At 38.4% G+C, this 25,399-nt stretch overlaps 1 protein-coding gene across 1 annotated transcript in view; it reads left to right on the top strand.

Annotated features, from left to right (window-relative positions):
• The first annotated feature begins 1,724 nt into the window (after positions 1 to 1,724).
• The window catches only part of IREB2 (iron responsive element binding protein 2), a 49,689-nt gene continuing 26,014 nt past the window's right edge, over positions 1,725 to 25,399 (top strand). Inside the window, exons 1-5 of the mRNA XM_024754301.1 lie at positions 1,725 to 1,822; positions 3,661 to 3,750; positions 20,979 to 21,144; positions 22,571 to 22,708; positions 23,593 to 23,811. Coding sequence (XP_024610069.1) covers positions 1,804 to 1,822; positions 3,661 to 3,750; positions 20,979 to 21,144; positions 22,571 to 22,708; positions 23,593 to 23,811 — 632 coding nt within the window. The 5' untranslated portion in view covers positions 1,725 to 1,803. The remainder of the gene's footprint in view (positions 1,823 to 3,660; positions 3,751 to 20,978; positions 21,145 to 22,570; positions 22,709 to 23,592; positions 23,812 to 25,399) is intronic.

The raw sequence follows: 25,399 nt of genomic DNA, 5'->3' as shown, positions 1-25,399 counted from the left end.
TGACGAATGAGTAGGGGGTTAGCAGGACAGGGCACAGGAGAGTGTTCCATATAGAGAGAACAGCAAGTGAAATACTACAGAGTGACAGAGCAATGATTCTGCCAGAAAGTAGGTTTCCTGAAAAAGGTATAAACAATAGGTATGAGATACCAGATCAAATCCTGACTCAGTCACTTGGTAACTCTAAGTTACTTAGCCTCTCTGAGTTTCAGTTTCATCATCATGAAAATGACAGTTATGGTAGTTCTCATGTCCTAGGGTCTTTTTGAGAAGATTGTCACAATCATCTAGACAGGAAATGTTCAAATCTAGACCTGGGTGGTTATAAAGGCGCGTAAGTAGAGGAAACATACTGGGGTTTGCTTCGACAAGGCTTGTTGAGTCAGTGTTTAAAGGGAGAGGGTACAGGATCAAGGATGATGTGTCGGTTTCTGGCATGGGTAACTGAGTGGTTGATGTGTCATTCACTGTTACAGGCAATACAAAAGGAGTAGTGGATTTTAAGGGGGAAATTATGGGGTTCCGTTTTGCAGATTTTGAGTCTGGGGTGCCTGTGGGATGTGGAGGCATCCAATAGGTACTAGAATATACACCTCTGAGCTTAGGAGATTTGTTTGGGTTGCAGGTAGACAGGGAAGCAACAGCATATAACTAATAACTGAAACCAAAGGAGAAGGTGGGACGTGCCAGGACAACTGGTGAGAGGCGGTGTAAGGCCAGAGCCCTGAGGTATATGTAATACCCAGGACATTTAATGGCTGGGCAGAGGAAGAGGGGCCTGCAGAGGAAACTGAGACGGAGCACCCTTAAGGATAGGAAGAAAAAACAAGAAGTAGCGTCTGAGATCACGAAAGCTGATAGAATATTTCTCAACAAGGGGAGAGATCAAGTAGAGTAAGGGTTGAGAAACGTGAGATTAACAAGTGGAGTTATGGCTGACCTTGACCAGAGGCATTTCTAGGGGGTGGAAGGCAGATTGGAGAGAGATAAGGAGTGGGAGGGGAAGGACGAACACAAGCAGTTCTTTCTGCAGAGTTGGCTGCCAACGGGAGATAAGACGGTAGAGAAGAACGTAGGGACTTGAGGAGCGGAGGTGGAGGAGGGACAGAGGCTTAAGCATGATTAACTGCCACTGGGAAGGAGCCAGTAGAAAGGGAGAGACTGAAGCTACAGGAATGTAAGGAAATTCATTCAACAATTAGTTGAGCGCTTCCTACGTGCCAGATCAGTTTTCCCATCCACTCCAGAGAACACGCGTGTAGGCTACACATATGACAGGTTTAGCCAAAGGCTTTATCTTCAGGGGAAAGAGGTTCTCAAGCTGTTTTTCATAGGAGTTCCAATTCTGCCCCTCTGCCCCTCCTCCCACCGCCCACCCCCACATCACCGGATACCCGAAAGGAGCCCCAACACCCCTGGATCTCACAACCTCAATTGGACACTTGAAGCCACAACTAACGGATCTCTAAGAGGGCCAAACTAGTGACGCCAACGCCACAGCCTCCCCGGCGTTTCGCCCCAGCTCGCGAGAACAGAAGCGATTACGCAAGGAATCGCCGCCTGGCTGGCTCCGCCCCTTCTCTTTCTTTGTCTCCAAGCCCGAAGAGCTCGCGAGACTTGGGCGGCAAATCCCGCGAGCTGAGACCTGGGGCCGGTTCTGCGGCTCTCGCGGTGTTTGCGCGAGACTGCTCCTTTCCTGCTTCCTTTGCCGGTCCGGCTGCTTTCCTCCCCCTCTTCCCCGCCCGACCTCCCCCTCCTTCCCCCGCGGGCCCCCTCCCCGCAGGGATAATATGGTCTCCGGCGATGGACGCCCCAAGTGCAGGTTAGTTTCAGTTCACCGACTGGATCTGGCAGCTGTAGACGCGCGCTGCCCCGGCTCGGAGTTCTTTGCTTCTCTCTCCTGGAGTTGCTCGGCCGGCGCCGGGGCCCTCCGGGCTCAGGTTGTGCTCCCTTGGGGCCTGCCTGCTGGGCCGCACTCTGTGCGCCCAGGCCTCGAGGGCCCGGCCTTGCCGCCCTCGTCCCTCAGCGTGACCCCAGCAGGGCCGTCCGCTCCGCCGCTGGCCTTGACCCGTACCGGCCTCGGCCCGTTGGCCACTGCTGGCTGCCAGCGGCTTCCCGGTACTCCTCAGTAGCATTAGGGTCGAGGAGAGGCCCACCATCTTCTCCCCGCCCCCCATTTGTAAGAGATGAGGGTGGGGGCTAGTGTCTCCTTGGTGGCGTCTCACGCAGCTAGTTGTTTATTCCGCTGTCCAGCCTCGAGCCCCTCCCTCTCTCTTTGCCTCTAGAAGCAGAGTGGGGGGTGGTCAAGGCCGAACACTGGTCAGCCAGTTCTCGGACCATTTATTGCAGCGCTGGGTCTCCTCCCCCCATCCACCTCCCTCGCTTAACCGTCAATAAAAAAGGAAAAACATTAGATATTCTCAAAAAGTGAACAATGCTTATCGCTTCTCATTTCGGACCAAGGTCCTAGCGATGTTGGGGGTCCTGCCCACCTACTGCAGTGAATCTGCACAAAAGATCTGAAGGTTCTTTAACCTCAAGGCTGCCTCTCCGCCACTTCCCCCAAGAACCTTAGGAGCTGGGGCACATTCAAATAAGTCCCCTGGGTCTTGACTTGGTAGTTAAGCTTCAATTCATACAAAACCAGAAAGACGTGTCTTTTAGGGAGAATCTGCTAATTTGCCCAGATATTTTGTTGTTCACCTTTACCTTTAGTCTTAAAGCCTGTGAAGGTCTTACCTGATAAGTTGTTTGGTTTTGATTTTATTCCTGTTGTTGAATGCTGTGTAAAAGTCCATCTTTTGGTTATTTTTTTAAAAATCAGTTCTTCTAACATAATTGTGGCGTTGTCCTGTCTGTATTTATGCAATTTTCAGGACATGTCTTCACAAAACATGCCTATTCATCCTTTAAATCATTCTTATTGTCCCTTTCTAGGTATTCTTTATTATCACATTTTCAGGAGTTAATTATTTTACTTTCTAGGTATTCTTGTCCCTTTCTAGGTATTCTTTATTATCACATTTTCACGAGTTAATTATTTTACCAGTTTTTATTTGACAAGGGTCATGGCTTAGAGTTTTACTGTCCAATACAGTGGACACCAGCCACATGTGACTATTTAAATTTAAATTAATTAAGTAAAATTAAAAACTCTGTTCCTCAGTCGCTGTAACCACATTTCAAGTGCTCAGTGGCCACGGCTACCTATAGAAAATATAGGTAATATAGCGCAAATATAGAAAATTTGTGCCATTACAGAAAATTCTTTTGGACAAAGCTGGTTTCTAGGTATTTTCACTTTGAATAAGGTAATTTGTAGCAGTGTTTAATGAAAGCATTTTTTTTTTCAGTTTTTATTTGACAAGAGTCATGGCTTAGAGTTTTACTGTCCAATACAATGGACACTAGCCACATGTGACTATTTAAATTTAAATTAATTAAATAAAATTAAAAACTCTGTTCCTCAGTCGCTGTAACCACATTTCAAGTGCTCAATGGCCACGGCTACCTATAGAAAATAGAGGTAATATAGCACAAATATAGAAAATTTGAGCCATTACAGAAAATTCTTTTGGACAAAGCTGGTTTCTAGGTATTTTCACTTTGAGTAAGGTAATTTGTAGCAGTGTTTAATGAAAGTATAATTTTTTTTTTCAGGATATGCCTTTGAGTACCTTATTGAAACATTAAATGACAGTTCACATAAGAAGTTCTTCAATGTACCTAGACTTGGAGGCACCAAGTATGGTAATGTTGCTTAAATTTTCTTGGATTTGTTTAGTTTCTAATAATAAAAATGCATTTGTCGAGCTGAGTTGAAGAAATTTTAAATTTATTCCCACCATGTCGTAGCAGGTACACCTACACATATGTCTAACATTTTAAAAGCTTCTTGGGCTAGCTTTTGTTTGAGGAGGATGTAAGCCCATACCATAGCTTCTCATTTTAAAATCTAAGTTAGTTTAGTAATGATTTTTACCCCCAGGAAATTACTAATACAATTTTAAAAACAACAGAAACCTGCCAGATGATATTCTAGAGCTATTAAATGTATATTTTAATTTTCGGAGTGAACAGTGTCACTATCCTTTGAATAGGAATCATCAGCAGGGCCCACTGATTTGAGTTGTTGACCAGGGCATGGTTTGCCCTGGCTTGTACCCTGACACTCTTGGCAGACCTTTGCAGGCGCCTGACCTGGATCAAACCTTTCACTGAGGTTTCAGAAGAGTGAACTTGGCGGAACCCCAGAGTATTGGATGGAAGTCTTTACTTTATTGACAACTAAGTAGTTTTCTCAACCAGGCCGGTGAAGGGAAGACCTGTTTGGAAGAGTGATTTAGATTATTATTTTCTGACTTTTCAGTGAAAAGAAGAATTAAATGCCATATCTGTTGCAGTTTTGGAGGGAGCTTTTCCTTAACCTTGGTTTTTGTTTTTGTTTTTTCCTTCTCGTGTTACTTAAGAAGATTTGCTTTTGTGATTTTTCTGTAGATTTTGGTGGGTTTAAATGTTCTAGACTAGCAGTATTTTCTTGTACATTCTGAGAATATTTGGATATTTTAGAGTATATTTTGGAGAAGATCCCTATCCTAGAATTTAGGTTGCCATTTCAAAATAAACAGTTCACCAAAATCCTTTACCTTGCATGTTTAGTTGCTGTGATTTGTATTGAGAGGTTGGTCTTTTCTTAGTGCCATGTGTCTTTCACATTTATTTTATATTTTCACTGATGATGAATTTGTATTAATTTTGAAAAGGGAACAGCTAAGTTGATTATATATAAGAAAGATCTTTTATTTCCCTTCTCTCAAATATCTAGTGATTCTGGCCTGGAAGTTTCTTAACCCACATTTTATAGCTTAGTAAAGTAAAAGAACATATATGAGGATGTTTTTTAATTTGAGTATAAGTTCTTTTAATGGATAATTTGTGGAAATGTGCCTACTTGAAGATAGCCTGTATTTCCCAAATGCAGGAAATCAGTAGGAAACTATCAAAACAACTGTAAAATGCACTGAAAGAGTGATTAATAAAGTAAGTGCTATATTATCTCTGGAAAATAAGCTGTCACAGGCATCTGTACATAACTGAGTTCCAGAATACCAGGGTTTTTATAACCATGATAAATATAATAAGAGAATGCCTGTAAATACAAATGCCTTTAAAACAGAAATTTGGTTTTTATTTCTGTGGGGTTAAAACATTGTTTTTAATAGAATGGTTTTATGAGAGGTTTACTAAGTAATTATGTACATAATTTCTTAGTAATTAGTAGGAATAAAATTTGGAAGAAGAATTGACTTTGAAAGAAAGGAGCGACTTGAGTAGAAAAACAAAAAATCCTTGCTGCATTTTTGGAGGGACCAGATTGAATGGCCTCCCAGACATGTGCTTAGGAGACATTGCTTTGGTAATCACCAGGGTTCTGGACCACTGCCCTCTCTGCTTCCCACATTTGGATGCCTTCCAGGCTGAGAATCACAGTTGTAGTGAGTAACTTAATGAAGGGCAAGTGTTCTAGCTCTCTTATATGTTGGGGAGGAAAGATAGTTGAGAACACTCTTCTAAGCTCCCTGCTAACTGTATCAGGAATGCCTGCAGCTGCAAGGAACCGAAAACGTACTGTACAGTGACTAACAAATAGGGGTTTATTTTTCTCACGTAACAAGAAGTCTGGATGTGGACATACTGGGACTGTATAGCACCAACATCAGCAAGGACCTAGGCTTCTCACTTTTTTCTGTTTTGCTTTCATTTTTTGGGTTGCAAATAGCTGATGTACCTGCATTAGGTCCATGTTTTAGGCAGCTGGAAGAGCAAAACAGAAAGAAAAGCCCACCCCAGGAGCTTTTGCCTGTATCTCCTTGGCCAAAATGTCATCTCCACTCTCGGCTTTAAAGGCTGAAAGATGGTGTATTTCGCTTTCTGGATTTTGCAGTAAAGAAAGACAAGGGAGAAGTGGTTGAAGTGGTTGGGAGTGGGTAGTGAGTGAACTAGCCTAGACTATCTGCCTCACTAACAGTACCTTCCCTTATTAAGTCTTTCTTTAGATAGAGTACAACACAAATTACTTGATTTCTCCTTTTTTATTGCCATTTTATCATTTTGCTTCCCAAGTTTATACTCAAGGTATCTTTTTTTTTTTTAATTAGTTAATACCAACTGTTTCCTTAGTCAGTAGTTCTCAAACTTCAGTGTGCATCAGGATCAGCTGGAGGCTTGCTGGGCCCCATCTCTGGAGTTCTGGTCTAGGGTAGAGACTGAAAATTTGGATTTCTAACAAGTTGCCAGGTGATACTGATGCTGCTGGCCTGGGGCCATATTTTGAGAGCCACTTAGTTTTTTTTTTTGGCTGCGTTGGGTCTTCGTTGCTGCGCAGGGGCTACTCTTTGTTGTGGTGTGCGGGCTTCTCATTGCGGTGGCTTCTCTTGCTGCGGAACACAGGCTCTAGGCGCTCGGGCTTCAGTAGTTGTGGCACGCGGTCTCAGGAGTTGTGGCTTGCAGGCTCTAGAATGCAGGCTCAGTAGTTGTGGCGCATGGGCTTAGTTGCTCCGTGGCATGTGGGATCTTCCCAGACCAGGGCTCAAACCCGTGTCCCCTGCATTGGCAGGTGGATTCTTAACCACTGCGCCACCAGGGAAGTCCTATACTCAAAGTATCTTTATGGAAGTGGGCATATTGTACACGTAGACCACATTTTAAACTTTCATAATTTCACTAGTGGCAAAATACCTTTTTAATGATCTGGAGCTGCCTGTCTGGCACTCCAGGGCATTGACTACAACCTTAGAGATTTTGAGTGACTCTCTTAAGTGGATCTCTGATTTTGAAAATATACCTGGTTCCAAGGAAGAGAGAAATCACTGTTGCCTGGAATAGTTAGACTGCTTTCTGAAGGAAGGAGGACTTGAATTGATGTTAAACAGAGGAATCACAGAGGCCAGTCAACACTTGGGGAATTAGAATGACCAGCAAGCATAATGGAAAATGAGTAAGGGGGAAGACAGTGAAGAGACTGGCCTGGCTCTAGTGAAACGTATTTTAGAGAGTAGCTGTTATTGGGCAAGAGGGCCTTCAGCCTGGTGTAAAGCCTCAGGTCCCCTTCTTTACCTCACGTTATTTCATTCATCTTTCTTTTTTCCTTCCTAACTGCTTGCTTTTTAACCATGGTACTGCTTAGTCCTGTAGTAGAGCCAGGACTTGGTTTTCCTAATCCTACCTTGTAATTTCTGAAAGAAAATCTGTGTTTAATTTTTTAGGAGAGTTTTTATTGATTATAAGAAATTAGGTTGGGATTGGTAATCAAAGACAAAAACATTATAGGCAGTGTAGAAACACTTTCATTTTTACGTGCATATACAAATATATGTAAATGTGCTACTTAACAAAAAATACAGTATATATTGTTTTGTAACCTTTTTTTATTTAGTATATCATGAACATCTTTCCATGTCATTGAATATAAGTATCCCTTGCTATCTGAATCTGTTTGGTTTCTGAGTCAGGGATTATGAGTTTGAGTAGAAAGGGATACCTGTACTTTTCTACAGCTTCTACTCTACTGGCTGCCCGGTATTACCTATATGAGTGCATCATGGTTTAGTTAGCAGATCTTTGAATATTGAGGTTGTTAACCAAGTTTTCCCTATTTATAAATAAAGCTGCTGCTGTTTGTGTAGTAGTAAAATTTTGATGCAACCTTATTATATAGTTACCGGATTGAAAGTATTGTTCCCTCCACCCGCATCACTTTTCTTTTTCACTTTTACTGAATATGTACTGTCTTTTCCAGTCTTTGTCCTTGAATATAAGGAACAGAAACTCACTTAACTCAGCACTCAAGAAAGAAGATGCAGTTACAGTTTCCAAACATCCAAAGGCAAAGGAAGAAAGCACAGTCAGGCCTCATGGGAACTAGAATTTCTAAGCCAGAGGCTGTTCTTTCTGTCACCTGTTTCTTTTTGAAGATCTACTCTCCAGTCTTCTGTCTCCACAGCCCACTTTACTTATTGGTATTGTGTAATACCCAATATAGCCACTACCAGCCATTCTTTGTGTGTTATGATTAGCTTACCAGCCAGTTAAGACTGTGTCTCTAGATGACTTTTTCTCCTATTGTTTTAACCTATAGTTAACCTGTGGTTTGGCTGGGCAAGTCGGGCGTCTATTGCTGGTCAGTTATCTTGCTGGTAGGAACACAAGTACATGTTTTCTAATCTTGTCTCTTCCATGGACTCTGGAAAGGGCTGTAAGTTTGGTAAGCAATGAAATAGTTTGCTTGTAATATTTACACACAATACATAACTTTCTAAGGATTACCTTTACCTAATGTGATTCTATTCCATCTACAATCATGCACTCACCAACCCTCCACATTTTGTCCAATGATCTGTTGGTTTTAACTGTGCCTTTGTAGACAATTTCTATTCTAGATTAGGTCCTTTTGGTAGCAGAGAACAGACACCCACTAGCTCAAGTGAAGAAAGATTTATTGTAATGATACAGAGCTCCTGGGCAAATGAAAGGTGGCTGTATCTCAAGAAAATGGGCAATGAGCCAGAAGTGAGGGAGCTCTTTATTTTTTCTCTCAGGGCTTCAGATTCCTGGCCCTCTTCCACTCTTCTGCTCCCTCTACTTCACTGCAGACAAGCTGCCTCTGCTTACTAACTTTATACATGGCCACAAATGGCAACCTCTGTCTCTAGCTTAGCTCTTAACAACTTTCTGGTTCAGCCTGTGACCTGATTGCAAATTCCTGAGAGAGGAATCTATATTTTTTCCACCAGGCTGTTGGTCATTCACCTGCCAAGGGGTTGGCATTTGCTTCAGCACTGTAGCCAGGGCGGTAATGGGACACTGAGCACTGTCCATTCCATGGATGGCAGTTTGGACAGGCACCATGAAGTATGCCTGTTATGTTAGCAGATAGTGCTAGATGACATGCTTACCAGGAGCAAATGAGAAGAGTAAGTGTGTCTGTACGTTTATCAATAATAGATATTATTTTTCTGGTTTCCTCTACCTTTGTCAGTGAGTGAAAAAAAAAATCTTAAAGAAGCAGGAATCTGTTTTCTCTTTCTGCCTTCTTGGACTCTCCATGGCGATATTAAAAAACAAAACAAAACAAAAAAGGTCAGAGTTCTTTATTGGAAATCAGTTCCATTCCAGCCTGGTACCGGTTAGAGATATAAACAGTACCTTGACTAGTGAGACATGGGTGTGAGTTAATCCTATTGCAAAGTCTGGGGTTACAGGGCCTTCTAGAACAGTTTCTTAATTTTTTTCTCCAGGTTCCTGGCTTTAACAGGGTTTTTAGGTTTACACTAAAGCTACTCTACCAGTCCCCTTGCTCTCTTAGCCCGGACTCCAAAGATAGCCTCCTTGAGGCTTTAGGCAGGCCTAGAGTGTTTGAGTGTTTGTTTCCCCTTTCCATCAGTCTTCAGTGTATTTCTCTTTCATATTTAGTTTATCCAAAGCCTGTTGTTAATATTGGTATTTCCTATGGGTATTTTCTCCATCTACTGTTTAAACCTGGAATTAATCACTTTTGAGAAATAACAAAACCCTTTTACATTATCTATCTTCACTACATTGCTTAATGTTAGGCAGGGGGGATAGTTTTATGCACATGAGGAAAATGAGGCTAAACATCTCAGTAATATGCCTAAGGTCACATATCTTCTAAGTGAGAAGATCTGGTCTTAGACTCATATCTTTTGACTTCAGACCAACACTTTTCCCCCCTTAATACCATTCTGTTTCCCAGCTTAATAAGGGCAGTAATAAAGTGCTAGTATTTATTGATTGTTTACTGTATCCATTCTGTAAGTTCTGTTATTACCCACTTGGCCAGGGTCCCGCTACTAAGTACCATTACCTAATAAATGATAGAGGAGAAACTTGATCAAAACATGATGAAACTTTGAGATTCCAAAATCTATGCTTATAAAACTGCTACACTGGGGGTTGGATGCTCATGCTTATAAGGACCATAGAGGCACCATAAACAAGTGAAATGGCCCTGGCTGGAATTGTGGCAAGCAGGAGAGCAAATGCCCTATATAAAAGAGTAGGTGCTACTCAATTCCAGCAGAAATGTGAGGTTGGTGTTGTAAAACTTTCTATTTATCTTAAGCCAGAAATTTGGATTTCCATGTAAAAAAATCTCTGGTTTCTCAGTGTTGGCAATTAAACTTTAAAATGTTAAAACTGTGTAGAACAAACGAAACACATCTGCAGGCCAACAGTTTGCGACCTCTGCCCTGAGAGAGAAATTTTATTGCCTAATCATAGTAGCAGCCACTTAGCCTTGAGTGGTAAGATCTACAGTCCTGGAAACCTGGATATGCCTTTCATCAGCTGCCTCCCATATAAAATAGCAGACCTCGGCATCTTTTTTTAAAGCCTGAACCACCTCTTGGATCTTACACTGAGTAATTGATCAAAAAGATATCTGTTATTAGCAGTTCATTTCCGAAGTATGATAACACGTTATCATACTTTTTCAGTTTAAGTCACAGGCATGTTCTGGTTCCCTGCATGTCTTTTTGATTACCTATCTTTAGAGGATTAGCTTTCCAGATTCATAGGATTCTGGAAATTCCTGGTTAGAAGAGGTGGTATTAATCCAGCCCAGTTTTCTATTGATACTTGGTGCATGCATCTCTCAACAATGCTGTTTAACTCATTCAGCTAAGATTGAGTACTCAGATGTTTCTGGTGGGTGAAAGATGGCTAAGATAGCATCTTTGTGCTAAAGAAAGCACACAGTTTAGTAATGGAAAATGTAAGTACAGTGCCTTAGTATGTTGTAGCAGTCTCAGTCCAATCGGGGCATAGAATAGGGGAACTTTAATGTAAATAATTATTAACTGTGATACAAGAGTAATTGTAAGATGTAAGGAAATTCTTTATGGTACCTGTAGAGCTGACAGAGAATACCCAAGGAAGGAAAAATTGGAAGGGGGTCAGGTACCATTGGAGAAGGTATCATTAGATCGCAGAGAAGTTTGCTGGTTTGGTCAGACTGGAGCTGGTCTGGAGTTGCTGGGCAGGCAGTAGGCCATCATCTTAAGTACATGCAGGGGAGTAGGCAACCAGCAACTGGTACTGTGAACGTGTATTGAGAGAACAGATGCTGGCAGAAGCAAGAGCCCTTCACGATGCATGGGACACATGGGGGCTTGCAGAAACAGCAGCAGCTCATTGTGTGACCGTCCAGGCAGCTTGCAGGGGAAGTCCAGGCAGTGGCAGGACAAAGGGTCTTCTGCGCAGAGCGTCTTGGTCCAGGTTCTGGCACAGGCAGGAGGAGTCTTTCAGAGTGCACAGCTTCATGGGAGCTCTGGTTCCCATGTTGAAAGGGCTGCGGTGATACTAACAAACGTGCATGTCTGTATTTTTTATATATTGTATAATAAAATGTGTCCACATCTGGAAGATCTGCATAACTTAGTGAACCTTTATTTCTCAAAGATCTTAAGTGAACACAGTGAGCAGAGAGTGGTGGGACTAGATAATGAGCAGACAGGCTTATTACTTCATTCATTGTTGAGAAAATGTCTGCCAGATATCCATATTTGAATAATCATAGTTGGTCATTTGTTCTTTCAAGTGAAAATGGTGTTCTTTGGAAAAAGTGGCTAATTTAGCTTGTAATTCAATCACACAAGTGTTTTTCCCTTGAGCAACGATTGTACTTTGGTTTTGAGCAGAAATGCTGTATACAGGGCTTCCCTGGTGGCGCAGTGGTTGAGAGTCCACCTGCCGATGCAGGGGACACGGGTTCGTGCCCCGGTCCGGGAAGATCCCACATGCCGCGGAGCGGCTAGGCCCGTGAGCCATGGCCGCTGAGCCTGCGCGTCCGGAGCCTGTGCTCCGCAACGGGAGAGGCCACAACATTGAGAGGCCCGCGTAACGAAAAAAAAAAAAAAAAAAAAAAAAAAGAAAGAAAGAAATGCTGTATACACTTCATTGTTGTCACACAGAATATTGAGACTTGACCTCAGTGGTTGAGATTTAATAAAATTAACACTTTTTCTGTTTCATCAAGGACATTCTTAAGTGAAACTGGTATTTTGCCTGAAAATGAATGATACAGTGAGTACAAGTACAGTTTGGTGCCACTGCTTTGAGTCCTGCTAAGGCATCAGCAGTTTTATTCACTATTGTTTTTGAGCCATCAGCACATATGTCAAAATGGTAGAAAAAGCAAATAATGTCTTAGTTGACCTTGCAGATTCCCTGAAAGAGTTTCAGGGCCCCCCAGGAGTCCAGGGACCACACTTTGAAAACCACTGGTATGGGGCATGTATGGAGATAGAACGATGAACTAAAGAATCTGGGTGAGAGATGACATAGTGGTGGCTTGTACTTGTTAGTGGTGGTGGTGATAGAAGTAGACAAATTCAAAATATATGAAAGAGGTGTCACGGATGTTGCCTAGATACTTTGGCATAAGCATCTGGGTGGAAGGTGGTGCTGTTTACTGAGCTAGGGAACACGGAGGTGGTAGTAATATGGGACAGGGGCAGAGGGGAAATCAGAGTTCAGTTTAGGTACTAGTGAATTTGGAAACATATCAGTATTCAAGTAGAGATGTTTGTGAGGCAATTAGCTGCATGGTTCTGGAGCTCAGAAGACAGATCTGGACTGCAGAAAAATATTTTGTTGAGAACTGTAAAAGTGCCAGAATTTTACTCTCCTTGTAAGTTAAACTGACAGTTTCATAGATGCTGGCAGAAGACACAAAACTCTTGAATCAGAGACAATGGACAGTTTATTACCCACAGCAAAGCAGTGTGCTTGGTACCAACATTTGTTGCAGAAGGCCAGGTAATACCTGCACACAGAGATTGTGTTACAGAAAATGAAGTCTGACTTAGGGAACCCAAATCTTTTATAATGGACAGTAAGCATGCCTGCCCTTTGCTCCAGAAAGAGACACTATCTTTATCTTCCAAGGCTATTCACTATATTAACATCTTTTTCAAGATAGTCTGGAACAAAGGCAAGTCATTGCTTCTGCGTGCAAGTAAGGCAGAAACGTGAGATTGGAGACATGGAGAATGGTATTGTGAAAGCCAATAGAAAGAGTGTTTCAAGAAGGAGGAAATTGTTAGCTCCATTTAATATTGTTGAGAGAATATTGAAACACTAGTTAGAGCTGTTTCATTGATATTTTAAGAAATCAGATTGGGCTGGGCTGAAGAGTGAATGGAAGTGTAGAAGTATAAAATGAAATGTGTAGAAAAGTGGACATTGGGAATATAGGCGACTGTTTCAAAAAACTTGGTTGAGAGTTTGAAGAAAATAGTACTTGGAAGCTGTGTGTGTTTGTGTGTACACGTGTGTATGTGAAACTGGGGCTAAAGACTTCAAATGCTGATGGGAAGAATCCAATTGAAGGATAGATTACAGAAAAAGGAGAGAGAATTGATGACTCATGGGTCCTAAAATGTATCACTGGGAATTGGATGCAGAACTCCTATAAAAGTTGGCATTTAGTAGGAGGAGGTCCACAGCTGCCTTCTTAACTGGGAAAAGGATAAATCAAGAGGTATCTAGGCTTGTGTGTAAAGTAGGAGGAAGTGAAGATAGGAACTATTAGTTTTTATTTATCTAGGATGTAGGAAGTGGGGCTAGATCCTGTAGGAGGCAAATAGAGATTTGATTTTAAGGAGAGTAGTTGAAGGTATGAATGAATTATTGTGGAGTGTGGGAAAACAAGCAGATCAGAGAAACAAAGTAGAATTTCTGGGTGAATGGTGAGGACCCAAATGAGGTTGTAATTGTGTATTTATATTGGTACCAGTTTCTCTGGTTGATGTTTTAGGGATTTGTTTTTTCCTTCCTCCTCCTTTACACATCACCACCAGTAAAACCACAGTGAACTACTTCGCAACCACTAGAATGGGTATTATATAAGAAACAGACAATAACAAATGTTGGGAAGGATATGGAGAAATGAGGTCACTTCATACACTGCTGGTGGGAATGTAAAGTGATGTGGCCACTTTGGAAAATAGTTTGACAGTTTCTTAAAGCATTAAACATAAATTTAACATATGACCCAGCAATTCCATTCTTAGGAATCTACCCAAGAGAAATAGAAACGTTCTCTACACCAAGATTGGCAAATGAATCATCTCAGCAGCATTATTCATAATAGCTGAAAATTGGAAACAACCTAGATGTCCTTCACTGGGTGAATGGATAGACAAAATTTGGTATAGCCATACAATGGAATACTCTTAAGCAATAAAAAGAAATTAACTATAGATACATGCTACAACATGGACAGACCTCAAAAGTATGCTCAGTGAAATAAGCCAGACACAATAGACCTTATTGGATGATTCCATTTGTATGAAATATACAGAAAAGACAAAGCTATAGAGACAGAGTAGATCAGTAGTTTCCAGGTGTGGGCAAGGAGAGGACAGGGATTAACAGCAAATGGGCGTGAGGAATCTAATTAAGTGATGAAATATTCTAAAACTGATTTATGGTGCTGATTGTACAACTTGGTAAATTTGCTTAAAAAATCGTTGAATTGTATCCTTGGAAAGGGTGAATTATGTGTAAAATATGCCTCAGTGAAGTTCTTCTTAAAAAGAAAGAACAGTTCTTCATAAGTGGGAAAGTGATGTGGGGTTCACCAACTGAAAGGACAAAACAGGTTGGTGTTTTGATGGACAGATAGGATAGAAGAACAAAGGAGGAAAAGTGTACAGTTTGGGGAAACGAGAGATTTGACCACATAGAACCTAAACTGCTTATGTGAGGGGATGTACAGACAAGCAGGTGCTGATGGATAAGGGAGAAAGTAAGTCCTCATGGTGTTGAAGAAAAGGTGTGAGAATGGGGATCAGAGAGGTTTGGAGAAGGAACTTTTACGATGGTGTAATTGGAGCATGAGATAGTGTGTGGTGGGGGCCATAGGGAGAATAGGGAAGAAGAAAGAGGTTAAGGGCCTTGGTGAGGGATATGGAATTAATATTGCTAAAAACAAACTAGAGCACCTGTGTCCATTTTTCCACACCTGCCAGCTTATTCTCTACTGGTAGGGCTCTGGAGTATCTACCTATAGATTTACTTTAAGGATTAAATGAGATAATGTAGGTAAAACACATTGATATTTTTTCCTTAGTAGATCCTAAGTAAATAACTGTAGATGTTACTGTTTTAAAAGTTGAGGAAGAGAATTGTATTAGTTTTCCCTTACTATGTAATACATTAAACCAAAAGCTTTATGGTTAAAGCATTAGTAAACATTTATTATCTCACAGTTCTGTGGGTCAGGAATTCAAAAATGGCTTAGTTGAATAGTGCTGGCTCAAGATCTCTCCTGAGGTTACAGCAGGGGTTAGTTGGGGCTGCAGTCATCCGAAGGCCTGACTGGAGCTAGAGGATCTGCTTCTAATGCGGCCCATTCACACATGGCTGGCAAGTCAGTGCTTGCTGTTGGCACAGAGGCCTCAGGTTTGCTCCACATGAGCCTCTCATCAGTGCTGCTTGATTGTCCTTGTAATAGGCCGCCAGCTTCTCCTGGAGTGAGCAGTCTGAGAGAGGAAGGCTAATGCTGGAATACTTTTATAACCTAGCCTTAGAAGTCACACACTGTCATGGACCTAGAAATTATCATACTAAGTGAAGTAAGACAGAGAAAGACAAATACATTATGTTATCACTTATATGTGGAATCTAAAGGAATGATACAAATGAACTTTTTTACAAAACAAATAGACTCACAGACATAGAAAACAAACTTATGGTTACCATTGGGGAAAGGGCAGGGGAGAGGGATAAATTAGGAGTTTGGAATTAGCAGATATGTACTACTATATATAAAGTAGATAAACAACAAGCACCTACTGTATAACACAGGGAGCTAGATTCAATATCTTGTAATAAGAAATACATCTGTATATCTATATCTGAGTCACTTTGCTGTATACCGGAAACTCACACAACAGTGTAAATCAACTGTACTTCAATGAAAGAAAGAGAGAGGAAGAAAGTCCCCCACTGTCATCTCTGCCATACTCTTGGTCATACAAACAACTGATCTTCAGTGTAGGTTATGTGAGAGCATGTGAATGCCAAGAGGTAAAGATTACTGGTATCATCTTGGAGGCTGGCTACCACAGAGAGAAAGAAGAAATAAATTGTTTTTGTTTGGGGGAGAGGGTGTTTATTTGCATCTTCCCTTGCTGTAGGCTTCTAGTAGTTATTCTGAAATTAGACAAATCTGCAAGTTAGTGCTCCTTAGTGACAAAATGTCCAGTTAACATTTGTGATTCTTTTTTTCTTAGCACACTCTTATCTGATATTGGTTTTTAACTTAATATTAATTTTCAAATGATAGAGTTAAAAAACAGTAAGACCACTGAAATTGTAACCAAAAGAGTAACCCTGCCCCAGATTTCTACTCTGCAGAGAATACTTATTTTTAATTCTTTTGGCTATTTGTTTTGGTAATGTCCTCCATATTATTAAATAGCCTTGCATATACAGCTGTTTCTTGACTTTTCAATTTTAGACTTTACTTTTTACTATGGAAAACGAGAATTTGGCACTTTTCTTCTCCCCTACATATATCCCATGTACCTCTTCCTAGTATAGTTATAATTTTTGGTTAAATCAATGTTCAGTGCTTATATTATGACTATAAATATTCTCAACCAATCCATGTAGTAAATGATGATTGCATCTCGTTTCTCTTACACCTTTGTATTTTTTTCCTGGAATTAATGACTGTCTTTTTTTGTTTGCTTAGTTTTCTATGTCTTTATCAATACTTCATCTCCAAACTCTCCAAAAGAACTAAACTCCTTCTGGTATAATCAGGTAATCTATCAATTAATTTTTTTCCCTTCTCTTAGCAGCATACCATCTGGACTCCATCTTCGATTGCACTGTGGCTTACACGGTGTTGCCCTAGAAGAGTCTGTGCTTTCCTGTGTCAGAGACTATTTCCTAGATATCATGATTTTTTATTTTCCACTTAATTCCTTGTTTTATAGAACATATCCCAGTAGCTTCCTAAGAAAGGGTGCCTGAGAAGTAAATTTTTGAGACGTTGCCTGGTTAATTGATAGTTTACCTGTTCACAGATTTCTAGGTGGGAAATTCTCTTGGAATTTTGAAGGCATTGTTACATTGCCTTCTAGTTTCTTACACTCCTCTTAAGAAATTGCAGGCTGTCCTGATTCCTAGTCTTTGTTTCTGATTGCCTTGCCCCTATGTAGACATTTAGTTTCAGCTTTCTCTATTCTGCTCAGTCCATTACCAGTCAACCAAGGACTATTTTCCAAAATTTTGTTAGTTTTGCTTCTCTCTGTTTCTTTCTTTGTTCTTGCAAGTTTATAATTTTTTTTATTTCTTTACTATTATCTTAGTGGGTTGCAGGAGAGAGTGGAGATAATTACTGGTGTTTATTTTACCATATTTTACTAGAAATCTGACAAAATGCTTTTTATAAAGATATTTAAAACAAAAAATATTCCTAAGATTGTTTTTCCAGAATAATTAACCAAAGTTAATGTTGTGTTTGCTTCTGGGATAATATTTTACTTCTCATCATTTCCAAATGTTCTGTTAAAAAAAAATGTCCCCCCTGTAATTCCTCTTGGTTTGGGGGGCTTCATTATGTTTCTCATTGAGGTAAGAATGGAAACTAATATTTGTTAAGTACCTACTGTTTGTCATAGTATGTTTGTTTGAGGGTTTTACGTGTACTAGGTAGATGCTGAGGTAAGATATTCTTCACATATGTTAGGTAGCTGGCATTCCCATTTTAAATGGAAAATGCATCAACTTGAGTTGCTTTCCAAAGGTCATACCTATTGTAAATAGCAAATACTGGCTTTGAATCTAGTATTTCTGATTATGTAGTCCTTTATCCTCTTTACTTACAACTTCATTAATCTTCAGTTTGTGTGTGTTAAAATTTTCAAGCATAAAAGTAGGGAGAGAATAGTATAATAACCCACCATGTATTTGTCAGCTAGTTATCAACATTTTGTCAATCTTTTATTTCAAATAGTCCACCTTTTTTTAAATCTGTAAATGTACTCCAGTACACATCTCTGATGTACGAAAGGACTTCTTATAACTAACAAAATTAACAGTAACTCCTTAATATGATCTAAAACCCAGTCCAAGTTCAGATTTCTCTGGTTGTCTCAAAAATACATTTATTCAGTTGGTTTGTTCACACGGTATCCAAATAGGATCCACATATAGCATTTGGTCTTTATGTCTCTTAAATCTCTTTTAATCTATAATATTCATCCTCTCTCCTTTTTCCATGCCATTTTTATGTTGAAGAAATCAGGTTCTTTGTTCTGTAGAATGTACTACATTCTGGATTTGATTGCTTCTTCATGGTTTTATTTTATTGTTGTACTATCCCCCGTATTTCTTGTTAACTAGAAGTTAGAGCTGGATGTTTGATTAGATTCAGGTTTATTTATGTATGTATGTATTTTTGGAAAGAATATCTCCTAGCTTATATTTCCTACTTCATCAGGAGGCAAATAATATCTATTAATGTCCTACTTTTGGTGATGCTGAGTTGGGTATAGTTTTTCTCAGCTTGATCCATCCATTATAAGTTCCCCATTCATATATCACCTCAGGATTTTAGCATCCACTTATGATCATTGTACAGATCCATTATTTCATTAGGTGCTGCACATTGGTGATTTTTCTAATTATATCACTGCCCTTCTACATTTATTAGCTGTAATTCTGCTATTACGAGGAACTTTCTCCTCTTTACTGTTTTGCCACTTGAAATCAGGAAAAACAAGATTAATGATTGATTTTCCCCCCTTTATTTGTCAGTTTTCAGAGTAAGGAGTTTCTGTAGCAAAGGAGTCATTATGAACTCAGGGCTATTTATATATTTGATATGTTTTAGTGTATTACAGTCATTATTCATTTTGTTGCTCAGATTGATCCATTAGTGTCCCCATTAGTCTTTGATAATTTCTTTGGTTTCTGACACAGGATGTTCCAGGCTCATTTTGTGCATATCCTTCCCCAAATACGGAACTAACCATTTCTCCAAGGAACTCTGTTTTTTTTAAAAATGGGAAATAGTATTTAGAAACAGCAACCGGAGTTGCTAGTGGTTCAGTACTATTGCATTGTCATCATTTTAGGCATTTTCACTGATCAGAGATAGGAAATACGTACATATTTTTTAGAAAGAGAAAAATCATGAGTTTGTACTGATGATACCTATTGAAGTGTAAGTTTTTTTTAAAACTTGGCTACTCTGATTTTATACTTGTACGTCATTACTCTTAAATCTTGGTTCCCAACCATAGTAACAAAAGTTTTTGCTTGCTTCTCATTGTATATATGACAATTTCAAAACTACAATATCAGTACTAATGACTGAACATAATTTGTTTTCTTTGTGGATCTTTTTGCCCTTAATATATATCCTGGTAGGGAGATACAACCAAAATACTATATGGCATATATATATATAAAGTTTAATTTTATCCTTTCATTGTTCTTTCTGGGGGGGAGTATATATTATCATATATAATATTATATATATATATATATAATATATACATTATATATATTATTATATATTTAAAATTATAGTTTTTAGTTTTATATTTAATATATAAAATACATATACATATTTTGTTTTGCTCCCTTTCTTACTGTAAAGGTATATACTATAAACATTGTTTTGCATTGCTTTTTCTCTTAATGGTACAGTCTGGAGATGACTTCTTTTTTATTTTATTTATTATATTTTTTGGCTGCATTGGGTCTTCGTTACTGGGTGCGGGCTTTCTCTAGTTGCAGCAAGCGGGGGCTACTCTTGGTTGCAGTGCACGGGCTTCTCTTGTTGTGGAGCACAGGCTCTAGATGCGCGGGCTTCAGCAGTTGTGGCACATGAGCTTAGTTGCTCCGCAGCATGTGGGATCTTCCCGGACCAGGGCTCGAACTCGTGTCCCCTGTGTTGGCAGGCAGGTTCTTAACCACTGTGCCACCCGGGAAGCCCTGGAGATCACTTCTTATCAGCATGCAGAGATCATCATTCCTTTAAACAGCTGCATAGTAATCTATTATGTGGGTTACCATGACTTAGCTAATTTCATACTGATTTCGTCTTCCATTTAAGTCCTAAGGAAATACTTCTTTGTGGCAAAATCCAGTGTGAGAATTTAATAGGATCAAAAAAATTTTAAATATTGAAATCTATTTCTCTCCTTAAACTTGAAATCAAGAGTTAATGACAATTTTCATGAAATGAATTTTATTCACCTAAGCACCCTGGTTTATTTTTAAACCTTAACTATTTTTGATGGAAATCCTTTAAATTTATTACAAACTTTTACACAGTTTAAACATTTTTTTGCCATAATTGGGATGTTTTCATTATTGTATTTAATTCTAATTATCTGTGCTTTTCAGTTTTTCTGTGTTTTCCCTGAATGTTAAGTACTTGTCAGTCTCATATGCCCAAGTCAGCTGTTGTGTGAAGTTTTTTTAATTAATTAGTTAATTAATTTTTCATTTATTCTATTAAAGTTTAGGTGAAGGTTTTATCTCTGCTTTTTCAGGGCCTCAGCTTACATACAGGAAAGTCAAATTTATAGAAAGCCTGGTATTAACAAGAATGGTGTTTCACTCCCTGTTTACTAGACTAAAAATTTTTTTTATATTGAAATATAGTTAATTTACAATATTTTGTTTCAGGTGTACACCAAGTGATTCAGTTATATATATATTTTTCAGATTATATTCCATTATAGGTTATTGCAAGATATTGAATATAATTCCCTGTGCTATACAGCAAATCCTTGTTGCTTATTGACTAAAATTTTTTTAATTGAGAAAACAAAGCATCTGTGTCTTTATCATTTTGCTATTGTAATTTTTACAATATGTAGTTATGATTATTCGCTTATTAATAGTAATATTTTCTCTTGAATTAGATGTTCTGCCTTACTCAATACGGGTCCTGTTGGAAGCTGCTGTGCGAAATTGTGATGGCTTTTTAATGAAAAGGGAAGATGTTATGAACATTTTAGACTGGAAAACCAAACAAAGCAATGTTGAAGTGCCCTTTTTCCCTGCCCGTGTTCTTCTTCAAGATTTTACGTGAGTGATAGGTTTATTTTTCATGATGAATTTTCAGTGTTCGCTTTTTAAAATTCAGACTCCCTGATGGCTGTCTTGTTTTTTAATTGTGAAGATTAGTTTATAAATTTAAAAAGTTGCCTTTTCTAAACTGAAGCTATTTCTTAAAAATTAGGCACTTTTTTTGGTACCATTTATTTAAAAACTACTTGTCATGTCCACATAGCCAATAGGCTTCTCAATCTTAACATATCCAAAACTTCATTGCTCAGCCCCCCTCATGTATTCTTTCCAAGTTTTTTTCTGTCATATTGAATGGCGCTATAGTCTCCTGTTTGTTTAGAGCAAAAATCTAGGAGTTAACCCTGGTTCCTGTCCTTCGTACATAATCCAGTCTATCAGCAGGTTCTGTCAACTCTACCTTTGAAATCTACATATCCTGAATCCAAATACTTCTTACCATCTCCACCACAGTCATCCTGATTCTAGCCCCATTCTCACTTACCTGGACTATAACTATAATAATCTGTTAACTGGTATCCCTGCTTCCATACTTGGAATGTATAGTCTTGTCTTTTCACAGTAGGTGAAGTGACTTGGTTAAAAGATGTTAATCAAGGTCATATCATTCCCCTATTCTCCAATTGGCTTCCATTGCACTTACAATAAAGTCTTTATCATAGCTTGAAAGATTCTACCTAATCTGTGTGTCCAGGGATTACTTATTGGAAGAATTAACCGTTAGCTGAGTTTTGAAGGAGGTGTAGGAGTTAGCTAGACAAATAAGAACATCCCCTTCACCCACCCACCTAAATCTGGTTTGTAAGCTACTGCTCTGTGTACCCTGTATATGCTGCTACTGTAGTACTTATGATACTATTCTATAATTGCTACTTTATCTTCCCTACAAATTCCTTGAGAACAGTTACTCTCCCTTATTTGGTCTTATACCATTGGTGTCTAGCACATTGAAGGCATTTGGTAAATGCTTCTTATATAGTTGGCTGGAGATATATATGTAGGTATAGATATAGATATAGATCTATAGATATAGATCCATCTATATCTATATCCATATATTTAGTGGATAACTTTGGAGACAAGAAGGCACTGGGAGTGAAGGGGCTGGAGCTGGGGAAAAGGGAGGGGTATCTTAAAATATAAGGCAAGAGAAAGAATTCCATAGGCAGTTCCCTTGAAGTTCTCTTATGCCTCTAAAAATCATCTGTTGTATTTTTGGCACATTTACCTTTGAGCCCTCAAATTCTCAGATAATATTTAATATTAATTCTCATTAAACCAGGATACATCTAACTTTGGATAACCTGTACATTATCAAACATGAATGCAACTTAAAAAGGGATACTTTTTAAATTTAAAAATGCATATTGATCATTTGAGCAAATGTAAAAGAAGAATTAGAAGTTGATCATTCTTTATTTTTTAGTGGAATACCGGCAATGGTGGATTTTGCTGCTATGAGGGAGGCAGTGAAAACTCTTGGAGGTGACCCTAAGAAAGTCCATCCTGCCTGTCCGACAGATCTCACGGTTGATCATTCTTTACAAATTGACTTCAACAAATGGTACTTTAATACACATATTTATAAAGACAGCCACGCACGTTGACTGGCAGCCAGTCCACTGGGAGTGTGTGGTATAGAAGAAAGGGAATAGAGATAATTTGTGCCAGAGTAAAGTTTGCTACAGTTAGTATTGACTAATATACAAAAAAAAACTGATGAAAACTTTATGTATTGGTGGATTTTCTTTTTAACTGAATCTAAATTTAAACTGATTTTCATGTTTGTATATTTCTGCTGCCATTTTATATAGATATGTGTAAGCCTGGAACCTGCTTTTTGGAGTGAATATCTGAATTAAGCCTTCATTTCCTTTTTGTTTTTAAACTTCCAGAGAGAATTTAAAGATGTGAGCCTTTAATGTCTAAATTGGTGGTTGAAAACACTGAGCTTACTACAGCTGTATTTTCCTTCCACTGAAATAAATTTCTTATATTTAAAAGGTCATTTTGACCAAAGTCAAACTAGAGAAGACATGATTCTATTTTCATGTACCAGCTTTCTTTTTACATTCCCTGGAGTAATGGAAAAGGCTACAATTTATTAAAACCTGTGAGAGCCTTTGCCCTCTAGATTAAACGATGGCTCTGAACTTCTTTTAAGTTGTTAGATGGGGAAAAAAATCGATTTTGCTACTTGCCAAAAGTTACTATATGAAAATGATTTTAGTGGCACAATTTTTTTTTAATCTCCATAAATTTAAATAAATCAACTTTTTTCTTTTGGTAATCTGAGATTTGCTTTTGAAACCTGAAATAAATGATATATTAACCTTTGAATAACATTCAGTTGTTACTTCCAGATAGCATTGCTGTTGTGTGCTTTTTGAAGAGCTAAATTTCTGTAACTTTTAAATGGTTTTATTTTGTTTCCTTTTGGAACGATAGTGCAATACAGAATGCTCCAAATCCTGGAGGTGGTGACTTACAGAAAGCAGGAAAGCTTTCTCCACTTAGAGTGCAGCCTAAGAAGCTTCCCTGCAGAGGCCAGACTACCTGCCGAGGATCGTGTGATTCTGGAGAACTAGGCCGAAACTCAGGAAGATTTTCTTCGCAGATCGAAAATACACCCATTCTATGTCCTTTTCATTTGCAACCAGTGCCTGAGTATGAGATGTTTTTAAAAATATTTATTAGTACCAGATTATTTTTCAGTTAAGGAAATCATGTTTATTCTCCTTCCCCTCCTGATTCCTATTACATTGCCTTCATATTTACTGTGCTTCCTATTGTACTGAACGAAGCAAAGTTAATGAAAATGGTAGTCTCTAAATACCATGATTTATTTCTGTTCCTTTGAAGAAAACTTTTCTTAAGAATTTTCTATAAATATATTTAATTTTTGTAACTAATGTAGACAGAAAATTATCTTGAACAGTAAATTTTTTATTTTAGTGAATTTATACCATTCACATGCTCATTATTCATTCAGATTTCTTTTATGAAATCTATTTATTTTTAGCTTTATTTTCCTATTAGGAGATTTCTTATTCTTTCTTATTGCATTGAGACCTCTATGTTAAGAATATTATCATTATCATGTTATAAACTTAATGAGCCCTTTTAGATAAGCAATTTCCTATATAGTACCATGGAAAGTAGTAAACCTGCCTGGAAAAGAATCCCGTTCTTAAGAGTTGGTTAAATTTCCTAATAGGTAATTTTTCAAAATAAAAAAAAAGAGTTCTATAATTTGAATTTTTATATGCTATAAAGTTTCCAAAGTCTTAGTCTTATTTTAAGAGAGTTATGTTGTTTATCCCATTGTTTACTAGACTGTCAGGTTTTTTAAAGACGAGTTGAAAATGACTTACACTTTTTCAAATTGAAAAAAAATTAACACATTTAAGATTTAGGCTAGCTAAGAGTAATATCAACACATATTTCATCATAAGTACCAAATAGTATATTAGTTCATTTGTCCCTAAATTGGATCTTTCAAATTCTGGGTACTTCTAAATTTTGTGCTCAATGTAGCTGTAAAGCCTCAGGTTATAAGTGAACTCAGGTGCTCTTCCTTTCTAAGAATTCAATATAATCTGTAGGTCCTTTGCCATCAAATCATGGCAGTTCTACATTTATGTAAGTACTCCTTATTCCCTACCTGGCTGTCCTGATGGTTAGGGACATGTTGAATTTTGAGATTAATTTCTCTTCTTATTTAGAAATTAATTTCCTGAAAAGGAAGATTTATTGATTCAAAAAATCATTGATTTTCTTGGGTATCTTTTTATAACTGGTATGAAGTGCTAAGATGGTATGTTTTTATTTCTAAAAATCCAATCTGGTGTAACATTTCCCCTCAATTTTGACTCTAAATTACGAAGTATTAAGATCAGATATGTTATAGTCCCTGGTTGTATGAAAATAGTAACTCTTTCATGTGCTTTAATGCATCAGTGAAGTATTAATTATAGGCTCAAACAAGAAATTGAGGGATAGAGTATTGAGAGCATACATTTGGCACTTGAAATCACTGCCTGATTTGAAGTCAGGTTATGAGCTAATAAATGTTTGTGTAGTACTTTGTAGCTATATATACTATGAAAAGGTAAGATAATTGGAGTGGCTCTAGAAAGCTATGTTCCCTGAGGTCCTAAGAAAAATCTCATTAAGATGTGCTATGGCTTCAAATGATCAATCAGCAATGAATTATTAATCTTTGTTTTTTTGAAAAAAGTTGACACACAACTAT

The sequence above is a fragment of the Neophocaena asiaeorientalis genome, unplaced genomic scaffold (genome assembly GCF_003031525.2).
Source record: "Neophocaena asiaeorientalis asiaeorientalis breed wild unplaced genomic scaffold, Neophocaena_asiaeorientalis_V1.1 scaffold743, whole genome shotgun sequence".
In the NCBI taxonomy this organism is placed as follows: domain Eukaryota; kingdom Metazoa; phylum Chordata; class Mammalia; order Artiodactyla; family Phocoenidae; genus Neophocaena; species Neophocaena asiaeorientalis.
Note: the sequence above shows the minus strand (reverse complement) of the source record. Positions and strands in the feature narration are given on the sequence as shown.